Genomic DNA, 21,216 nt, shown 5'->3' with positions numbered 1-21,216 from the left:
GCGTTTCAGGCCGAAAACCTTTGGCAGGACTGGAGAGAAAAAGCTAAGGAGTAGATTTGAAAGGTGGGGGGGAGGGGAGAGAGAAACACCAGGCGATAGGTGAAATTTGGGGGAGGGATGAAGCAAAGAGCTAGGAAGTTGATTGGTGAAAGAGACAGAAGGCCATGGAAAAGAGGGGGAGCACAGATTTCCAGCATCTGCAGATTTTCTCTTGTTTCTGACAAATAGCCACGAAAACTCGACCGTACTTTTTCCTATACATCCTGCCTGGCCTGTTGAGTTCTTCCAGCATTTTGTGAATGTCGCTTAGATTTCCAGCATCGGCAAACTTTCTCTTGTTTCTGACAAATAGCCAGTCATCTTGTGCAGAAAAAGACAAGTTGTGCAAAAAGAAAGTTAATTTTTTGAGAACCTGAATTGTAGAGTGCTTGAGTCTGTAGGTTGTAGAATCAATTCAGAGTTGAGGTGAGTGATCTTGATAAGACCATTAGACATAGGACTCAGATCTTTTCCCTTTGTATAGCTTTTTAGTTGCCATTTGTTGGATTTTAAAAGCTTCCCAATCATCCAACTTTCCACTCACTTTTGCTACTTTATATGGCCTTTCCTTGGCTTTTATGCAGTCCTTAACTTTCCTTGTCAGCCACAGTTGCCAAGTCCTGCCATTTAAAAACAACTTCCGTGTAACTTCTCTATCCTGCACCTTGTGAACTATTCCCAGAAACTTCGGCCACCTCTGTTCTATGGTCATCCCCACCAGTATCTTCCTCCAATCTTCCTGGGCAAGCTCCTCTTTCATGCCTATGTAATTCCGTTTACTCCATTGTCAAACTGATACATGCTTCTCCCTGTCAAATTGCATTATGAATTCAATCTTATTATGATCACTGCCTCCTAAGGGTTCCTTTAATGATGGTTGAGTGGTAATAACTGTTCCTGAACCTGGTTGTGTGGGTCTTGAGGCTTTTTATCTCCTTGCTGATGGCAGCAGTGAGAGAAAGAACACTGCTGGGGCCCTTGATGATGGATGCAGCTTTCTTGTGGCAGCACTCCTTGTAAATGTGCTCAGTAGCGGGGAGTGGGATAAGTTAATAGTGTGCAATAGTATTTCCTTGCACTTTTATACCAGATGAAACATCCTGGTTTTCTTGACTAGGTAAGTCCAGGGAAGACACTCTCAAGTTCTGTCAAACTTGTCAGATTGAAATGGCTCGTCCCACCTCGAACTCTGGTTTGTGTGGATGCTGTGTAATCTGCTACCCTGTTACAAATTAATGTCATGAAATAACACAGTAAACTGCATAGGATTAAAGGGATTATATTTATGAATCGTAACTTAACTTAAGGGTTAGTAAAGAATAACGAAAAGAAAAGAGCCCATTCTAATTAAACAGTCAAATGTGCACAAGTTGGAGCTCATCTTGAACTTCTCTGTCACTCATGAGCTGGGTCCTCGGTCAACGTGAAAGCACACACCACCTTCTGAACTTCGCTCGCAATCATCTAGAACAAACAGGTCTTCTACTGGATCGTATGTTACGACCGGTTTTTCCCAGCGTCTCCTCTCTCCATCTCCTGCTGAACACACGCCCAAGACCAACCTTATTGTCCCTCACCAAGAAAACCTCCCACACACATTGCACATTGTCCCTTATCTTCAACAATAACCCAAGCAGGTTGAAAGCAGAACAAACTGCTGTTACAGAGCTGCTAATTGAAATACCTACAGCAAAGATGTGAACCAGGGCATTACACAGACATGTGAAGAAGGGCTTTTCAAAATTTTGTTTCAGACACAAATGCAATTTTCTTTGCAACACTTTTCATGGCACCAGCATTTCCTACTATTTGTTTATTGTCATAGTGTTTCTGCATTGTCTCCTCGATTTCATTTAGCCTTCCAATCTCAATATAATACAATTTCCTTCCAGGATTAGTAGTTAAAGTAGGAATGGTGGCAGATCTGAACTAGATTCAGTATGAACTAGATGGGCTAAAGAACATGTTTCTGTGCTTAGTACTGTATGAGTTAGATAGGCTACTGTGGATGGTTAAGGAAAAAGATTGAATGTTCCTTCCACTGAGCTGCCCCTCAGACCTTGATGGTTTTACACCTGTTCTTGGCTCTTAGTGGAGTATGTCTTTGCATAGTGGTGTCATGAAGTGCTGTGGACTGGGTGTTGACTCTGTGAGGCACTGTCTGTAAATCTAACTTTGTGGTCCCCAAGATCATTGACATTGATCTTCCTCTAGCAACATTTTTGTTGATGCTGGTGTTTTGGAGCCAGGTGAAAAGATACGTAAAACAGTATGTATTTGGAAGTGGTCATTGTTGCCTTTTGTTCAAAGTGTAAAGTACATTTATTATCAAAGTATGCATAAATGATATAACCTTGAGATTTGTCTGCTTACAGGCAACCAAAAAGCAAGAAACCCAAAAGAACCCAATTAAAATACAAGACCAACACCCAATGTGCAGAGAAAGAGGAAAAATACATAAATCATGCAAACAATAGAAGCAAGCAACAGCATTTCAAATCAAACTGAGTCAATAAACCCATATCCCGGAGCAGCTGGAGTAGGCTCAAGCCTCTGTTTCAGTTTATCACATAGTGGGCAAATTGCTGCGAAGCTCGCATACAGGAAGTGCATAGGAGCCGGAGGAGTCTTAGAACCTCAGATAAAGGAGTGAACAGCCTTGCTCCACCTTGACACTTTTCCAAATAGCTCGCTCCAACTGCATTCCTGACTGAGAAACTGTCTCAAACACATTTCATTCTGACTTTGCAATGCATCAGCATGGCTCATCCTTTGAGTTAGCTTTGCCTTCACTCGCCTCTTCATTGTTTGCAGTGATAGTCTACCACAATTTACCTCAGAAAAAAGTGTTATTAGACCATAAGACATAGGAGTAGAATTAGGCTATTTGGCTCATCAAGTCTGCTTTGCCACTTAGTCATGGCTGATCCTTTTTTTTCCCTCCGTAGCCCCACTCCTCGGCCTTCGCCCGTAACCTTTGATGCCATGTCCAATCAAGAACCTATCAATCTCTGCCTTAAATACACCCAATGGCCTGGTCTCCACAGCTGCCTGTGGTAATAAATTCCACAAATTCACCACCCTTTGGCTAAAGAAACTTCTCCGCATCTCTGTTTTAAATGGACGCCCCTCTATTCTGAGGTTGTGACCTCTTGTCCTAGACTCCTCCACCATGGGAAACGTCCCTTCTAAATCTACACTGTCAAGGCCTTTCAAAATTCAAAAGATTTCAATTAGATCCTGTTCTCATCCTTCTGAATTCCAGTGAGTACAGACCCAGAGCCGTTAAACATTCCTTGTATAATAACCCTTTCATTCCCAGAATCATCCTTGTGAACCTCCTCTGAACCCTCACCAATGCCAGCACATCTTTTCTTAGATGAGGAGTCCAAAACCGTTCACAGTACTCAAGGTGAGGTCACTAGTGCCTTATAAAGCCTCAGCATCACATCCCTGCTCATTACATAAAAGCCAATCCAGTATAGCTGAACCCCTAGTAGTAGTCTCAACAACAAACTACTCTAAAAATCCATCTCCTAGGCACTGAAGAAACTCACTCTCTTGAGATCCATTGCCAATCTGATTCCCAATTGATCTGCATGTTGAAATCTCCCATGACTATCGTAACATTGCCCTTTTGATATGCCTTTTTTATTTCCTGTTGTAATCTGTGGTCCACATCCCTGCTACTGTTGGGAAGCCTGTATATATCTGCCATCAAGATCCTTTTACCCTTGCAGTTTCTTAACTCAATCCACAAAGATTCAACTTCCTCTGATCCTATGTTACATCTTTCTACTGATTTGATGCCAATCTTTACCAGTAGAGCCACGCCACTCCTCTGTCTATTTTCCGATACAACGTGCAAACTTGGATATTCAGTTCCCAACTATAACCATCCTTCAACCACGATTCAGTGATAGTCACAACATCATATCTGACACAAAAATACAACTGCAGATGCTGTGGGTCAAAGAATACGTACACGATGCTGGAAGAACTCAGCAGGTCAGGCAGCATCCGTGAGAAAAGTGTAGCCAACGTTTCGGGCCAAGATGAAGGGTCTCGGCCCGAAACATTGGCTACACTTTTCTCACGGATGCTGCCTGACCTGCTGAGTTCTTCCAGCGTTGTGTATGTATCATATCTGAAACCTGTAATATTGCAACAAAATCATCCACCTTATTTTTTATACTCTGTGCATCAAGATATAATACTTTGAGTACTGTATTTGCTACCCATTTTGATTCTGCATCCCTAATACACTGATACTCACCCTGCTGGCTGCAATTTCGTCCTATCTGTCTGCCGTTTCTGACAGCCTGACTGCAAGCTATCTTTGCTTTTTTACCATCTGTCCAATCCTGAGTCCATTCATTCTAGTTCCCATTCCCCTGCCAAATTAGTTTCAACCCTCCCCAACAGTTCTAACAAGCCTGCCTGCAAGAATATTGGTCTCCCGCTCAGGTTCAGGTGTAACTGGACAATATTGAACAGATCATACCTCCTCCAGAAGAGATCCCAATATTCCATGAACCTGAACCCCTACCCCCTTCACCAGCTTCTCAGCAGCACATTAATCTATCAAATCATTGTATTTCTAACTTCACTGGTGTGTGGCACAGGCAGCAATCCAGAAATTACTACCCAGGAGGTCCTGTTTCTTAGCTTTCTACGTATTTCTCTAAATTGTCTTTACAGGAACTCTTTGCTTTTCCTTCTTATGTCATTGGTACCAATATGTACCAAGACATCTTGTTGCTTTCCCTCCCTCTCCAACATGCTGTGGACGTGCTCCGAGACATCCTGACCCCGGCACCAGTGAGGCAACATGCTATTTGGGTGGCCTGTTCATGTCCACAGCATCTCCTTTCTGTTCCCTGGCCTAATGAGTCCCCTATCATTACTGCTCCCCTGTTCTCCCTCTTTCCCTTCTGCACCACGGACCCATGCTTAGTGCCATTAATGCTGTTTTTAGTTGAGATGGACATTTTCACAGTCCTTTGCTCACAAGATGGCATAATCTCACAGGTGTCAGTTATAAGACCTTGGGCTTTTCCTTTTGATGGAAATAGGTGATCCATTACAATGAGAGCATGGTGCATGCAATTTGTCAAGAGAAGGACCCAGATGGAGATGTCAAAATGACACTGTTGGTTACAGATTTCCACTCTGAAATCCTTAACCAGCTGACTCCTTCCACCAAGCCAATTTGTGTCCATTTGGCTAGCTCTCCCTGGATTCTATATAACCTTTCAGACCATGTGGATGTTGTAAAAGGCCTTTCTAAAATCCATGTAGATATTGTCTACTATCCCACACTCAGCCATCTTCTTGGTCACTTCTTGATAATTTCTTAGACATGATTTCTCAAAATCAGATGTATTATCACTGATTTAGATGATATGAAATTAGTTATTTTGTGGCAGAAGCAACTGCAAAGACATAAAATTATTATCAATATAAAGTCCTCATGTTTAATTGTCTTTCCTTCTGACATTTCTTTTTCTTTAACACAGCTGGCCTGTGGACAGTCCTGACGTTGGGGGGTGTTGGGAGTAAGCCAGCCCAGCAAGAGGAGCCTTCGTCCCCTCTGGCAAATCGGAGTCTATTACTGCTACTCGTTCTATCAAATCTCAGTAACATGTCCGACAGACCAAATCCATACCGACAGTCAATAATGTCCTTCAAAAACACACAAGGTTTGTAAAAAGGTTTATTTCATTTTATTTATTTAGAGATACAGCACAGAACAGGCCCTTCTTGGTTTTTGAGCTGCGTCGCCCAGCAACCCAATGTTTTAACACTAGCCTAATCACAGGACAGCTTACAATGACCCAATTAAACATTTAACCCATATGTCTTTGGACTGTCTGAGGAAATCAGAGCACCTGAAAGAAACCCACGTGCACATGGGTAGGAATGTATGAACTTGCTTACTAAGGACGTCAGATTTGAACTCTGAACCCTGACGTCCCAGCTTGTAGTAGCGTCTCGCTAATGATGTTACTGTGGCCCCCCATTCAGGTGATGAATGTAAAAATGAAATGCCTTTGTTTACTGTAATTCTGCTAACTAAACCTGTTCTCATTGAATTAACTACATTTTGCCCGTTTGACCTAAAAATTGGATGACTTGAAAAAGGACACTATTCCATAAAACCAATGGGCTATTCGGCGCATTGAACCTGCTCCGCTATTCCATCATAGCGGATTTATTTTCTTTCTCAACTTCATTCTCTTGCCTTCTTTCCATAACGTTTGACACCTTGACTAACCAAGAACCCATAAACCTCTACTTTAAAGATACCCAATGACTTGGCCTCCATAGCCATCTGTGCCAATGAATGCCCTAGCTGGGAGGGGATAGGCAGGAAAGGTGAAGAAGGAATGTAAGGGGAAAGCACTATGGGTAGTAGAAGAAGGCAGAATCATGAGAGAGGTGATAGGCAGCTGGAGGAGGAGGTAGAGTGAAACTAGGATGGGGGAAGGGAGAGGAGGGAATTACCGGAAGCTGGAGAATTCAATGTTCATGCCAAGGAGCTGGAGACTACCCAGACGGTATATGAAGTGTTGCTCCTCCAACCTCAGTTTGGCTTCATCGTGGCAGTAGAGGAGGCCATGTATGGACATACCCGAATGGGAATGTGAAGTAGAGTTGAAATGGGTGGCAACCAGGAGATCCTGTCTGTTGTGGCAGACGGAGCGGAGGTGCTTGACGAGGTGGTCCCCCAATGTGCATCGGGTCTCGCTGATGTAGAGGAGGCTGCACCGGGAGCACTGGATGCAATAGATGACCCCAACAGACTCACAAGTGAAGTGTTGCCTCACCTGGAAGGACTGTTTGGGGCCCTGAATGGTGGTAAGAGATGAGGTGTAGGGACAGGTGTAGCACTTACGCTTGCAGGAATAAGTGCCAGGTGGGAGATCTGTGGGGAGGGATGTGTGGACCAGGCAGTCACAGAGGGAATGATCCCTGCGAAAAGCGGAGAGGGGTAGAGGAGGAAAGATGTGCTTAGTGGTGGGGTCCTGTTGAAGATGGCGGAAGTTGCGGAGGATAATATGCTGGATCCGGAGGCTGGTGGGGTGGTAGGTGAGGAGAAGGGGAACTAAGTCCCTGTTGTTGTGACGGGAGGATGGGATGAGGGCCAAAGTGCGGGAAATGGAGGAGATGCGGCTGAGGGCGTCATTGATGACGGCAGAAGGGAAACCATGATCCTTAAAGAAAGAGGGCCCCAGCTATGCTTGCCTCTTTGTTGGTTATGTGGAACAGTCTATTCTCCAAATCTATACTGGTACTGCTCCCCAACGCTTCCTTCGCTACATTGATGACTACATTGGTGCTTCCCCTCCCCCATCCCTTGATCTTTCCCCTTACTGGTTTTTCACCTGGCACCTACCAGCCTTCTCCCTCCCACCCTCCCCCCACCTTCTTTATAGGGCCCCTGCCCCCTCCCTCTTCAGTCCTGACGAAGGGTCTCGGCCTGAAATATCCACGGATGCTGTCTGACCTGCTGAGTTCCTCCAGCTTGTTGTACGTGTTGCTTTGACCACAGCATCTGCAGTGTACTTTGTGTTTACGTTAAAATTATACACCCTTGCATTAGCCATTTCTGCTCTGGGAAAAGGTCTCTGCTGACTTACTGATCAATGTTTCTTAGCAGACATGTCATAATTAGCAGTCTGAGATAAATGCTGCTGTGGAGACAAATAAGAATCATTCATAATAGTTGGTGTGGTTTCACACTTTAGACGGTCTGGACTGGGTAGGGTGGCAAATTGTCTTCACTACAGCAAATTGGCAATACAGTTATTTAATGGCCATAGTTGCCAGAATTAGGTTTATTATTACTGACATACAGTATGTCATGGTTTGTTGTTTTGCAGTAGCAGTACAGTGCAATGCATAAAAATTTATATGTTACAAAAAGAAATATATAAATTAAGTAGTGCAAAAATCATAAAGTTCAAAGTAAATTTATTATCAAAGTACATATGTTTTACCATATACAAATCTGAGATACATTTTCTTGTGGGCAGTGAGTATAAAGAAATGCAGTAGATTCAATGAAAAACCACACACAAGAAGACGAAACAGTGCAAATGTGTACATAAAGAAAAAAAAACAAAATAATAATAAGAAGAAATTAAGTAAACATTAAATATTGAGAACGTGAGATGAACAGTCCTTGAAAGTGGATAGGTTGTGCAAACAGTTCACTGTTGGGGTGGGTGTTGTTATCCCCTTTGGTTCAACAGCCTGATGGTCGAGAGGTAACTGTTCCTGAACCTGGTGGTGTGGGACCTGAGACTCTCGTACCTCCTGCCTGATGGCAGCACTGAGAGCATGGCCAGGATGGTGGAGGTCTTTGATGATGGATGCTGCTTTCCCTATGACATCGCTTTTTGTAGATATGCTCAATTAGCCATTACTGATGCTAACTTTTTTTCGAAAATTGTGAATGCATTTAAAATTCATATCTCTCAGCTGACAGACTGGCTTTCAAAGTTGTATCTCTGCATCACCAGTCCAGATGTTCCCTGCTCCCTTTGCCTCTATATATTACTATTTGGTAGCATTCCAAATTCAGTTGGCATCTTACAATTAACAAGGATCAAATGGGTCTGTTGAGGAATATATGGTAGGAAGAAAGGAGCTTAAGAAGGGGCTGAGGAGAGCAAGAGGGGGGCATGAGAAGGCCTTGGCATGTAGGGTAATGGAAAACCCCAAGGCATTCTTCAATTATGTGAAGAACAAAAGGATGACAGGAGTGAAGGTAGAACCGATTAGAGATAAAGGTGGGAAGATGTGCCTGGAGGCTGTGGAAGTGAGTGAGGTCCTCAATGAATACTTCTCTTCGGTATTCACCACTGAGAGGGAACTTGATGATGGTGAGAACAATATGAGTGAGGTTGATGTTCTACAGCATGTTGATATTAAGGGAGAGGAGGTATTGGAGTTGTTAAATTACATTAGGACGGATAAGTCCTCGGGGCCTGACGGAATATTCCCCAGGCTGCTCCATGAGGTGAGGGAAGAGATTGCTGAGCCTCTGTCTAGGATCTTTATGTGCTCGTTGTCCACGGGAATGGTACCAGAGGATTGGAGGGAGGTATGGAGAGGATGTTTCCTGTAGTGGAGTAATCTTAAGAGCAGAGGGCACAGCCTCAGCATAAAAAGACATCCATTTAGAACAATATGAGGAGGTATTTCTTTAGCCAGAGGTTAGTGAATCTGTGGAATTCGTTGCCACAAACGGCTGTGGTGGCCAAGACATTGAGTGTATTTAAAGCAGAGGTTGATTAGACAGGGCATTAAAGTTAACACGGAGAAGGCAAAAGAATGGGAATATAAATCAGCCATGATGGAATGGCAGTGCAGATGCAATGGGCTGAATGGCCTAATTATGTTCCAGTGTCTTATAGTCTTATGGTCTTAAGGATGTAATTGGATAGCACAGGCTCGTTGCGCTAGAAGGCCCTGTTACTGTGGTGTAACTGTTTTAAAAAAATGAGAAACCCTGTAAGTGTTTTAGAATTTTTACAGAATTGTTGAAAATTATACATTGACAAATGGAGAACAATTTTCAAGTTTTGTTATTGAGGATAATTTTGATTGTAAAAAGCTCCAGAAAGTTGTAAACACAGCCAACTCCATCATGAGCACTTACATGGGCACAGCATTGAGGGCATCTTGAAAAGATGATGCCTCAGAAAGGCAGCATCCATGATTAAGGACCCCATCACCCAAGACATGCCCTCTTCTCATGCCTACCATCAAGGAGGAGGTACAGGAGCTTGAAGGCACACACTCAATGTATCAGGAACAGCTTCTTCCCCTCTACCATCAGATTTCTGAGTGGATAATGAACCCATGTACACTACCTCACTATTTTTTCCTCCTTTTTTTGCATTACTTATTTAATTTATTTTTTATCTGTACTTATTGTCATTTATAGATTTTATTATGTATTGCAATGTACTGCTGCCGCAAAGCAATAAATTTCACAACATATACCGGTAATATTAAACCTGGTCCTGATTCCAGTGCTGATTCTGATTATTCCTTTATTTCAGACAATACTGCCATTCAGTCACCAAATCCTCATGCGTTCCAGATAAACTTTAACAGTCTGTACACGGCATTGTATGAACAACAGAAATCTGACCAGGCTACTCTCCTGCTCTATACCTTGTTGCACCAGAACCCCAATGTGAGAACGTATGTTTTGGCCCGTACTGACGTGGAGAATCTGGTGAGTGTGTCTTTGAACTTCTTGGCAGGAGCAGATGAATTGCAGTCGGCAGTGATGAGAAATTGAATTTATTACCTTTTGATCATTGTGGCCAAGAACCACAGTGGCGATGCTTTTATTTGCTAAGGCATGGGGGCTTATTTCATCCCAAATAGAGAACATAAATTTGCCACACTTCAAAAGTGTGTTTCTGATATTAGCAGGCTGTGGTTCAAATCTGCTGGGGTTAGATTTCAATACTAGAAAGTTTGGAATTTGATTTAGCGGTTATTATTTTGTTTTTCTTCTCATTTTACCAAATGGAATTCCTTTTTTCTGTGATCTCCTTGGACTGAAGACGATAGCTAAACGTAGAAAAACATAGGAAGGTTCCACCAGGCCATAAATTTGCTCTCATTTATGGAATGTGGATTGAGCATAACAGCTGGTGGTTGTCTGTACTATACATCGACGACAAGAAACCTGTGCAGGAAAGTTCTTGAAGTGGAAAAGCACTTTAAAAAAGGGCATTTTCACTCCCTTGACCAGATCCAGTGGTATGACTGGTCATCACAACTGGAGCCTTCCTTGGTCGCCGTGGATGACCATGACTTCCTTGGTCGCAGCGGATGACCGTGACTTCCTTGGTCGCAGCGGATGACCGTGACTTCCTTGGTCGCAGCGGATGACCGTGACTTCCTTGGTCGCCGTGGATGACCGTGACTTCCTTGGTCGCAGCGGATGACCGTGATTTCCTTGGTCGCAGTGGATGACCGTGACTTCCTTGGTCGCCGTGGATGACCGTGACTTCCTTGGTCGCCGTGGATGACCATGACTTCTTCTGTGCCTTGTCATGCCCTTTGCTCTTGAGGCACAACAGACCCGCCTTCCTGGCCATTGGACCTCACTGTTGATCTCATCGGCCCACACTTCACATGCTAGGATGGTCATGTCCGCACCTCACTGGGGTATGAGGCCCACTGGCTCCCCTCATCTTGTTTAGTCCACCTGTTGAAGTGCGTGTACTGGGTGTGGCCACTGTCGCGTGCAAACAGATTTCCGGAGCCACATGTGAGAGTTGATTGTTCGGTGAGTGAGCTGCCCCAGAATGGATATGACAAGCCACTTCATCAGAGGTGCTACCCCTCCCTGGACACCCATACACTCCTACATGATGGTTGTCTGTTGAGCATACTAATTGTATTCAGATAAACTTACTTCTGTCCACAATCATCTTTCACTATTCATGTTCTCTTTTGACACAAAAAGTCTGCTTCCATTTACCCTATTATGGTAGCTCAATTCAAGTTCTTAATGACTGATGTTATACTGAAATGATGACCTCTGATTAATTTTGACTAAATCCTTCCAAAGTGATTGATGGCTTAAGTTGAATCTAAGCTCTTTGTTTTGTATTATCTCTTTTATGCATGACAGAACAGAATGGAATAAGTCAAGGGAAGAGAATAATTTCAGTTTTGACATTTAAGTTGGATGGATTTAGGAGTTCATGTTTTGAAAATATTCAGGAACATTGATGTACTTTAACCACAATAAATGTTGGAGACTGTACTTTGGGTGAGAGTTGGTCTCAATGGGACGGTGGCAAGATACAGATCAAAAATGCAAACCTGAGTCACATGGCTGCATTTTTCCTTCTGGAAGCATTTGCTTTAGCTCTCGGTTGGCTCCATTTCATGATAATTTAGAACTGGATGCATTCTTCAAACTGTAGATTGGTCACAGCATTACTATCTTTCACAGGCATGTGAGGCTACCTGCCCCCATTTTAACAAGTTTCTACAGAAGCACCATTGAGAGTGTCCTGTCTGTCTGTATCATTGTGTAATACGGAAGCTGCAAGACCCTATAGGGGAGAGTCAAAACTACCAACAGGATCACCAGTGTCTCCCACATCCCTATTTGTGATACTTACTATGAGCATTGTAGACGAAGGACCCGAAGCATTGTTAAGGAACCTTACCATCAATCCCACAATCTCTCTGACCCACTACTATCAGGAAGGAGGTACAGGAGCATCAGTACTAGGACTGTCAAACTGGGTAACAGCTTCTTCCCTCAGGATGTGAGACTTACGAATGCCTTACTGAGGTCTCATCACTTGGACAGCGAGCTGTTTACCGTTTACTTAGGCTATGCACTACATGCACTTTATATCTTATTCACTTAATTATGGTAATATGTTGGTTTATGTACTGTGTGTAATAATGTTTTTTGTATACCATGGTCTGGAGAAACATTGTTTTGTCTGGTGTATATATAAACTTGAACTTGATTCTTATATTCTACCCAATTGGCCAGTGCGTAGGAACAGGACCAGGCTGTTCAAACCCATAGTTGATCCTGTGCTCTTGTTTAATTAATCATGTTCATTCTTCATCTCACAAATTATCTTTATGGAGGCTTTTGCATCTGGAATGATTTCTTTGTTTCACTTTCTACAGATGCTGACCTACTGAGCCTTGCTGACATGTTATTTTTATTCCAGATTTCTAGGAACTCCAACTTTTCTGATTTTCATCACCTTTCATACCCTTGCCATCCATTATTCTGTTTGCATATTTCATGCTTAACAGTTGTTGGGACTTCTCTCCCACAGTCAAATGTTTAAAAGTATTAAGTAAATTTATAATCAAAGTATGTATGTCTATGTCATCATATAAGAACATAAAAAATAAGAGCAGGAGTAGGCCATCTGGTCCATCGAGTCTGCCCCACCATTCAGTAAGATCATGGCTGATCTGTCCGTAAACTCAGCTCCATCTACCTGCCTTTTCCCCATAGCCCTTAATTCCCCTACTGTGTAAAAATCTATCTAACTGTATCTTAAATATATTTAGTGATGAAGCCTCAACTGCTTCCCTGGGCAGAGAATTCCACAGATTCACCACTCTCTGGGAAAAACAGTTTCTCCTCCTCTCCATCCTAAATCTTCTCCCCTGAATCTTGAGGCAATGGCCCCTAGTTCTAGTCTCACCTACCAATGGAAACAACTTCCCTACCATCTTATCTATCCCTTTCAAAATTTTGTACATTTCTATATGATTCCCTTTCATTCTTCTGAATTCCAGAGAGTATAATCCTGGGTGACTCAATTTCTCCTTATAGGTTAACCCCCATCTCTGGAATCAGACTGGTGGTCCTCCTCTGCATTGCCTCCAAAGCCAGTATATCCTTCCCCAAGTATGGAGATGAGAACTGCACACAGTACTCCAGGTGCGGCCTCACCAGTACCCTGTATAGTTGCAGCATGACCTTGCTCTTGAATTCAATCCCTCTAGCAATGAAGGCCAACATTCTGTTTGCCTTCTTAATAACCTGCTGTACCTGCAAGCAAACTTATTGTGACTCATGCGCACTCCGAAGTCCCTCTGCACAACAGCATGCTGCAATCTTCCACCATTTAAATAACTATCTGCTTTTCCGTTATTCCTTCCAAAGTGGATGATCTCGCATTTACTAACTTTATATTCCATCTGCTAGACCTTGGCTGAGTTACTTAACCTATCTATATCCCTCGACTCTCCACATCTTCTGTACAGTTTGCTTTTCCACTCAGTTTAGTGTCATCAGCAGATTTTGCTACACTACATTCAGTCCCCTCTTCCAAATCATCAATGTAAATGGTAAACAGCTGCGGGCCCAGCACCGACCCCTGCGGCACCCCACTCACCACTGACTGCCAACCGGAGAAACACCCATTTATACCAACTCTCTGCCTTCTATTGGCTAACCAATCCACTATCCATGCTAATACACTTCCTCCGACTCCATGCATCCGTATCTTATTTATAAGTCTCTTGTGCAGCACTTTATCGAACGTCTTCTGGAAATCCAAGTATACTACCTGTTCCCCTCTATCCACTGCACTCATTATGTCCTCAAAGAACTCCAGTAAGTTTATCAAACAAGACCTGTCCATTCTGAATCCATGCAACGTCTGTCTAATGGAACCCCTCCTTTCTAAATGTTTCGTTATTTCTTCCCTAATGACACCTTCAAGCATTTTCCCAACTACAGATATAACTATAGAACCATAGAACATTACAGCACAGAAACAGACCTTTTGGCCCTTTTGGCCGAACCATTTTTCTGCCTAGTCCCACTGACCTGCACGTGGGCCATATCCCTCCAAACCCCTCTCATCCATATACCTGTCCAAGTTTTTCTTAAATGTCAAAAGTGAGCCTGCATTCACCAGTTCATCTGGCAGCTCATTCCACACTCTCTGCGTGAAGCAGCCCCCCCCCCCCAATGTTCCCTTTAAACTTTTCCCCGTTCACACTTAACCTATGACCTCTGGTTTTTTTCTCCCCTAGCCTCAGTGGAAAAAGCCTGCTTGCATTCACTCTATCTATACCCATCATAATTTTATACACCTCTGTCAAATCACCCCTCATTCTCCTACGCTGCAGGGAATAAAGGCCTAACCTATTCAACCTTTCTCTATAACTCAGTTTCTCAAGTCCCGGTAACATCCTTGTAAACCTTCTCTGCACTCTTTCAACCTTATTAATATCCTTCCTGTAATTAGGTGACCAAAACTGCACACAGTACTCCAAACACGAGGAAATGTGCAGATGCTGGAAATTCAAACAACACACACAAAATGCTGGTGGAACACAGCAGGCCAGGCAGCATCTATAAGGAGAAGCACTGTTGATGTTTCGGGCCGAGACCCTTCGTCAGGACTAACTGAAAGGAAAGATAGTAAGAGATTTGAAAGTAGTGGGGGGAGGGGGAAATGCAAAATGATAGGAGAAGACCGGAGGGGGTGGGATGAAGCTAAGAGCTGGAAAGGTGATTGGCGAAAGTGATACAGAGCTCGACAAGGGAAAGGATCATGGGACGGGAGGCCTCAGGAGAAAGAAAGGAGGCGGGGAGCACCAGAGGGAGATAGAGAACAGGCAAACAACTAAGTATGTCAGGGATGGGGTAAGAAGGGGAGGAGGGGCATTAACGGAAGTTAGAGAAGTCAATGTTCATGCCATCAGGTTGGAGGCTACCCAGCCGGTATATAAGGTGTTGTTCCTCCAACCTGAGTTTGGATTCATTTTGACAGTAGAGGAGGCCATGGATAGACATATCAGAATGGGAATGGGACGTGGAATTAACATGTGTGGCCACTGGGAGATCCTGCTTTTTCTGGCGGACCAAGCGTAGGTGTTCAGCGAAACGGTCTCCCAGTCTGTGTCGGGTCTCACCAATATATAAAAGGTCACACCGGGAGCACCGGACGCAGTATACCACACCAGCCGACTCACAGGTGAAGTGTCACCTCACCTGGAAGGACTGTCTGGGGCCCTGAATGGTGGTGAGGGAGGAAGTGTAAGGGCAGGTGTAGCACTTGTTCCGCTTACAAGGATAAGTGCCAGGAGGGAGATTGGTCGGAAGGGATGGGGGGGACGAGTGGACAAGGGAGTCGTGTAGGGAGCGATCCCTGCGGAAAGCAGAAAGGGGGGGGGGAGGGAAAGTTGTGCTTGGTAATGGGATCCCATTGGAGGTGGCGGAAGTTACGGAGAATTATACATTGGACCTGGAGGCTGGTGGGGTGGTAGGTGAGGACAAGGGGAACCCTATCCCGAGTGGGGTGGCGGGTGGATGGGGTGAGGGCAGATGTGCGGGAAATGGGAGAGATGCGTTTGAGAGCAGAGTTGATGGTGGAAGAAGGGAAGCCCCTTTGTTTAAAAAAGGAAGACATCTCCTTCGTCCTGGAATGAAAAGCCACATCCTGAGAGCAGATACGGCGGAGACGGAGGAATTGTGAGAAGGGAATAGCATTTTTGCAAGAGACAGGGTGGGAAGAGGAATAGTCCAGGTAGCTGTGAGAGTCTGTAGGCTTATAGTAGATATCAGTAGATAAGCCGTCTCCAGAGGTGGAGACAGAAAGATCAAGAAAGGGGAGGGAGGTGTCGGAAATGGACCAGGTAAATTTGAGGGCAGGGTGAAAGTTGGAGGCAAAGTTAATGAAGTCAACGAGCTCAGCATGTGTGCAGGAGGCAGCGCCAATGCAGTCACAGTACTCCAAATTCGGTCTCACTAATGTCTTATACAACCTCACCATTACATTCCAACTCTTATACTCAATACTTTGATTTATAAAGGCCAATGTACCAAAAGCTCTCTTTACAACCCTATCCACCTGTGACGCCACTTTTAGGGAATTATGTATCTGTACTCCCAGATCCCTCTGTTCTACTGCACTCCTCAGTGTCCTACCATTTACCTTGTATGTTCTACCTTGGTTTGACCTTCTGAAGTGCAATACCTCACGCTTGTCCGCATTAAACTCCATCTGCCATTTTTCAGCCCATTCCTCCAACTGGTCCAAATCCTTCTGCAAGCTTTGAAAACCTTCCTCACTGTCCACTACACCTCCAATCTTTGTATCATCAGCAAATCTACTGATCCAATTTGCCACATTATCATCCAGATCATTGATATAGATGACAAATAACAATGGACCCAGCACTGATCCCTGTGGCACACCACTAGTCACAGGCCTCCACTCAGAGTAACAATCCTCCACTACCACTCTCTGGCTTCTTCCATTGAGCCAATGTCTAATCCAATTTACTACCTCTCCATGTATACCTAGTGACTGAATCTTCCTAACTATCCTCCCATGCGGGACCTTGTCAAAGGCCTTACTGAAGTCCATGCCTTCCCTTCATCCACTTTCCTGGTAACTTCCTTGAAAAACTCTAATAGATTGGTTAAACATGACCTACCGCACACCAAGCCATGCTGACTTTTTCTAATAAGTCCCTGTCTATCCGAATACTTGTAGATCCTATCTCTTAGTATTCCTTCCAATAATTTACCTACTACCGATGTCAAACTTACCGGCCTATAATTTCCCGGCTTACTTTTTGAACCTTTTTTAAACAACGGAACTACATGAGCTATCCTCCAATCCTCTGGTACCTGACCCTTGGATATCGACATTTTAAATATTTCTGCCAGGGCCCCTTCAATTTCAACACTAGTCTCCTTCAAGGTCCGAGGGAATACCCTGTCAGGTCCTGGGGATTTATCTACTCTGATTTGCCTCAAGGCAGCAAGCACCGCCTCCTCTTTAATCTGTATAATTTCCATGACCTCCCTACTTGTTTGCCTTGTTTCCATAGACTCCGTTCCAGTTTCCTTAGTAAATACAGATGCAAAAAACCCTTTTAATATCACTCCCATTTCTTTTGGTTCCATACATAGCCGAGCACTCTGATCTTCAAGAGGACCAATTTTATCCCTTACTATCCTTTTGCTCTTAACATACCTGTAGAAGCTCTTAGGATTATCCTTCACCCTGACTGCCAAAGCAACCTCATGTTTTTTAGCCCTCCGGATTTCTTTCTTAAGTATTTTCTTACACTTTTTATACACCTCAAGTATCTTATTTCCTCCCTGTTGCCTATACATTTTATACATCTCTCTCTTCTTTATCAGAGTTCCAATATCCATCAAGAACCAATGTTAAGCTAACTGGTCATCTTTTCCCTACATCCTTTCTTAAAAAGTGGCGTGACATGTGCTGTCTTCCAATCCGCCGGGAGCTGCCCATAGTCTAGGAAATTTTGGTAAATGATTACCAATGCATCTACTATAACCTCCGCCAATTCCCTCAGCACCCTGGGATGCATCCCACCAGGACCAGGGGCTTATCTACCATCATATTACTTTGAGATACATGTTCCTGCAGGTGTACAGAGTAAATACAAAGAAACACAATATAATCATTAAAAAGCTACGAAGACAGACAACAATGTGCAAAAGCAGCAAGCTGTAAAATTACAAATAAATAAGCAAATAATATTTAATAACCAATAAATAACTAATAATAGATTAATTAATTAATATCGAGAGCATGATTTATATAGTCCTTGAAAGTGAGTTTGTAGGTTGTGGAATTAGTTCAGTGTTTAGTGAGTAAAGTTATCCGTGTTAGTTCAGGAGCCTGATGGTCGTTGGGTAATTACTTCCTGAATCTAGTGGTGTGTCTTAAGTCTACTCTCTTCTCTGTAGACTGTAGTGCTTCACATGGGTGACAGAAAGTTTCTGGCAACACCTATAAATGCTCAGTGAGTGAGAAAATCTGGAGTCACAGAAGCAAGACATATACTGGGTCACTTTGCTCATTGCTGTGGTTTGTGAATCACTGGATGTGGGTAGTAAGGCAACTGATGGTTCAGAGGAACATACCAAACCTTCTTAAAAAGATAATTTAAAAAATTTGAAATCATGTCAGTATTTGGTGTAGTGTCTTGTTCCAGTCCCTAATTGCCCACTAGGCTCAAAAACAGTTACTTTCCCCAGGCTGATCAACACCTCCACCCACTAATCTGCCCCTCCATACCCCCAACCACCACTATCATTTCCCGTCAGTCACCTTATGTACAGACACTCCAGTGCCTATAATCATTTTATAGACATATAATCAATCAATGTATATAAGCTATGTTCCGTATTTATGCTTTATTATTGTGGTCTTAATTGTGTTTCTTGTGTTGCATTAGATCTGGAGTAACAATTGCTTTGTTCTTCATTACACTTGAAGTTTGATGAGAAGGTGGTGTATGAAAACAAGTTATTTTTCACAACTCACCTTTGTTAATTGGAGTATTGCACAATAAGAGTTGGGAATTTATGATAAAATTGTATAAGGCTTTGGTGAGGCCTATTTTGAACAGTTCTGGTCTCCTATTTACAGGAAAGATATCAAGAAGATTGATAAGAGTGCAGAGAAAATTTTCAAGGATGTTGTCAGGAATTGCGGATCTGAGCTATAGGGAAAAGTTGAATTGGTTTGGACTTCTTTCCCTGGAGCGTAAGAGAATGAAGGGAGGAATACAAAATTATGAAGGATAAATAGGGTAAATGCACACTGAGATTGGGTGAGTCATAGGTTAAGGGTGAAATATTTAAGGGGAATATGAGGGAGAACTTCTTCACTCAAGGATGGTGTGAGTGTGGATTTGACTGCAACATTTCAGAGAAGTTTGGCTAAGTGTACAGATAGGAAGGGTATGAAGGGCTGTGGTCCAGGTGAGGGTTAATGGGACTAAGTTGAGTAACAGGTTGGCATGGACTAGATGGGCTGAAGGGCCTGTTTCTATGTTGTAGTGTGCATCTGCCTCCATAGTGGGTCCAGCAGCATCTGTGGTCGCAAAGGGATGGTGAACATCTTAGACCAAAATCCTGTATCAGGGATCAAAGAGATCTCTGAACTCTGAAAGCAGTATCTATCATCCAGGCCCCCCAATATCTGGGCTGTGCTCTCTTCTCATTACTGCCATCAGGAAGAAGATACAGAGGCCTCAGAACCCACACCACCAGGTACAGGAACAATTATTACCCTTCAACCATCAGGCTCCACAGCCAGAGGAGATAACTTCACTCATCCCAACACTGAACTGCTCCCACAAGCTATGGATTGACTTTTAAGGGCTCTTCATCTCATGTTCTCAATATTTATTGCTTAATTTTTTTTTGTTTCTTTGTATTTACTGTGAATGCCTGCAATAAAATGAGTCTCAGAGTAGTATATGGTGACTTAAATGTACTTTGATAATGCAGTTACCTTGGAACAATATAGCTAACAGAGTTTCTTACAGCTTTATCAACCTGGGTTCAGTCCAGTCCTCCAGTGCTGCCTCTCTGGAGTTTGTTTGCTCTCCCTGTGTTCATGAAGTTTCCTCTGGGTTCTCCAACTTTTTTCCTTTTCTCAAAAATGTGTGGCTTGATAAAGATTTTTAAAGATTAGCTTTATTTGTTACATATACATCAAATGTGGAGACATATGGTGAAATTCGTTGTTTGTATCGAGTCAAATCAAATCAGCGAAAGTTGTGCGGGGGGGCGGCCTACAAGAATGCTTCTGATGCCAACACGGCATGCTTACAGCTCACTACCCCTAACCCTAACCTGTACATCTTTGGAATGTGGGAGGAAACCAGAGCACCTGGTCAAGGGGAGAACATACAAACTCCTTACAGACAGTAGTGGGGATTCAACCCCGATATGTTAATTAGCCACTATAAATTTCACCTAGTCTGTAGATGAATGGCAGGATCTAATAGAAGCTAGGGATGTGGAGACTTGGAACTAGTGTAAATTTTTGGCCTGGTCTGTGGGTTTAAAGGCCAGTTTCTGAGCTGTTTTCTCTTAGACTCTTTGACTCCAGTTAATTGCATGTTTTGACTTTATACCCAAGATGGTGCTGGTGAACAACAGTGACATGTTGCATGCTGCTTATAAATGAATCTCAAGGTTGTATATGGTGACATATACTGTGTGTATTTTGATAATAAATCTACTTTGAACTCTGTTTTAACCATTACTGATTTTAGCTTTTTATTTCCAAGTTATTTATTGAGTTAATCTGAAATCTTTCAGCTGTTTTATGGGAATTATATTTGCATCTTTTTATTATTTTATATAGTGATATAGCACAGGCCTTTCCTTCGATCATTGATCCTTGCTTGTGGATCATCCGTTGTGCTACTATATTCTGCTCTACTATTCACTGGTCTGTCACTGATCTCTGATATTATTTGCTCTTGTGTTACAGTGAGTTGTTTTTCTTCCTTACCTCTTCATGGGCTTTGTTCAAGTTTCACGTTCAAGTTTAATTGTCATTCAACCATCCACATGAATACAGCCAAACAAAACAGTATTCCTCCGGGGCCAAGGTGCAAAACACAGACCAACACTCACACTCAGCACGCAGCACGTGTAGTACGTATAATTACAATAGCAGAAAAACATACTGTCACAAATACTATTTTAAAAATAATGATATAGCCCAGGTCCCTGAGTGTCATGGCCTGTAGATTGATGGTGCATGGATATATTCCTGCAGCCATGTTTCTGCGAGCATAAGCCCGCAGCAGATCCTTATATCACACAGTGTAGCTGTGGATGAA

At 43.1% G+C, this 21,216-nt stretch overlaps 1 protein-coding gene across 4 annotated transcripts in view; it reads left to right on the top strand.

Annotated features, from left to right (window-relative positions):
- The window catches only part of dym (dymeclin), a 375,569-nt gene that overhangs the window by 157,694 nt on the left and 196,659 nt on the right, over positions 1–21,216 (top strand). For all 4 annotated transcript variants that reach the window (XM_073064068.1, XM_073064065.1, XM_073064064.1 and 1 more), the window contains exons 9-10: positions 5,559–5,741; positions 10,116–10,294. In XM_073064068.1, coding sequence (XP_072920169.1) covers positions 5,559–5,741; positions 10,116–10,294 — 362 coding nt within the window. The remainder of the gene's footprint in view (positions 1–5,558; positions 5,742–10,115; positions 10,295–21,216) is intronic.

This window comes from Hemitrygon akajei, chromosome 13 (genome assembly GCF_048418815.1).
Source record: "Hemitrygon akajei chromosome 13, sHemAka1.3, whole genome shotgun sequence".
Lineage (NCBI taxonomy): Eukaryota > Metazoa > Chordata > Chondrichthyes > Myliobatiformes > Dasyatidae > Hemitrygon > Hemitrygon akajei.
The sequence above is the reverse complement of the archived record's forward strand: the minus strand, read 5'-3'. Positions and strand labels throughout refer to the sequence as shown.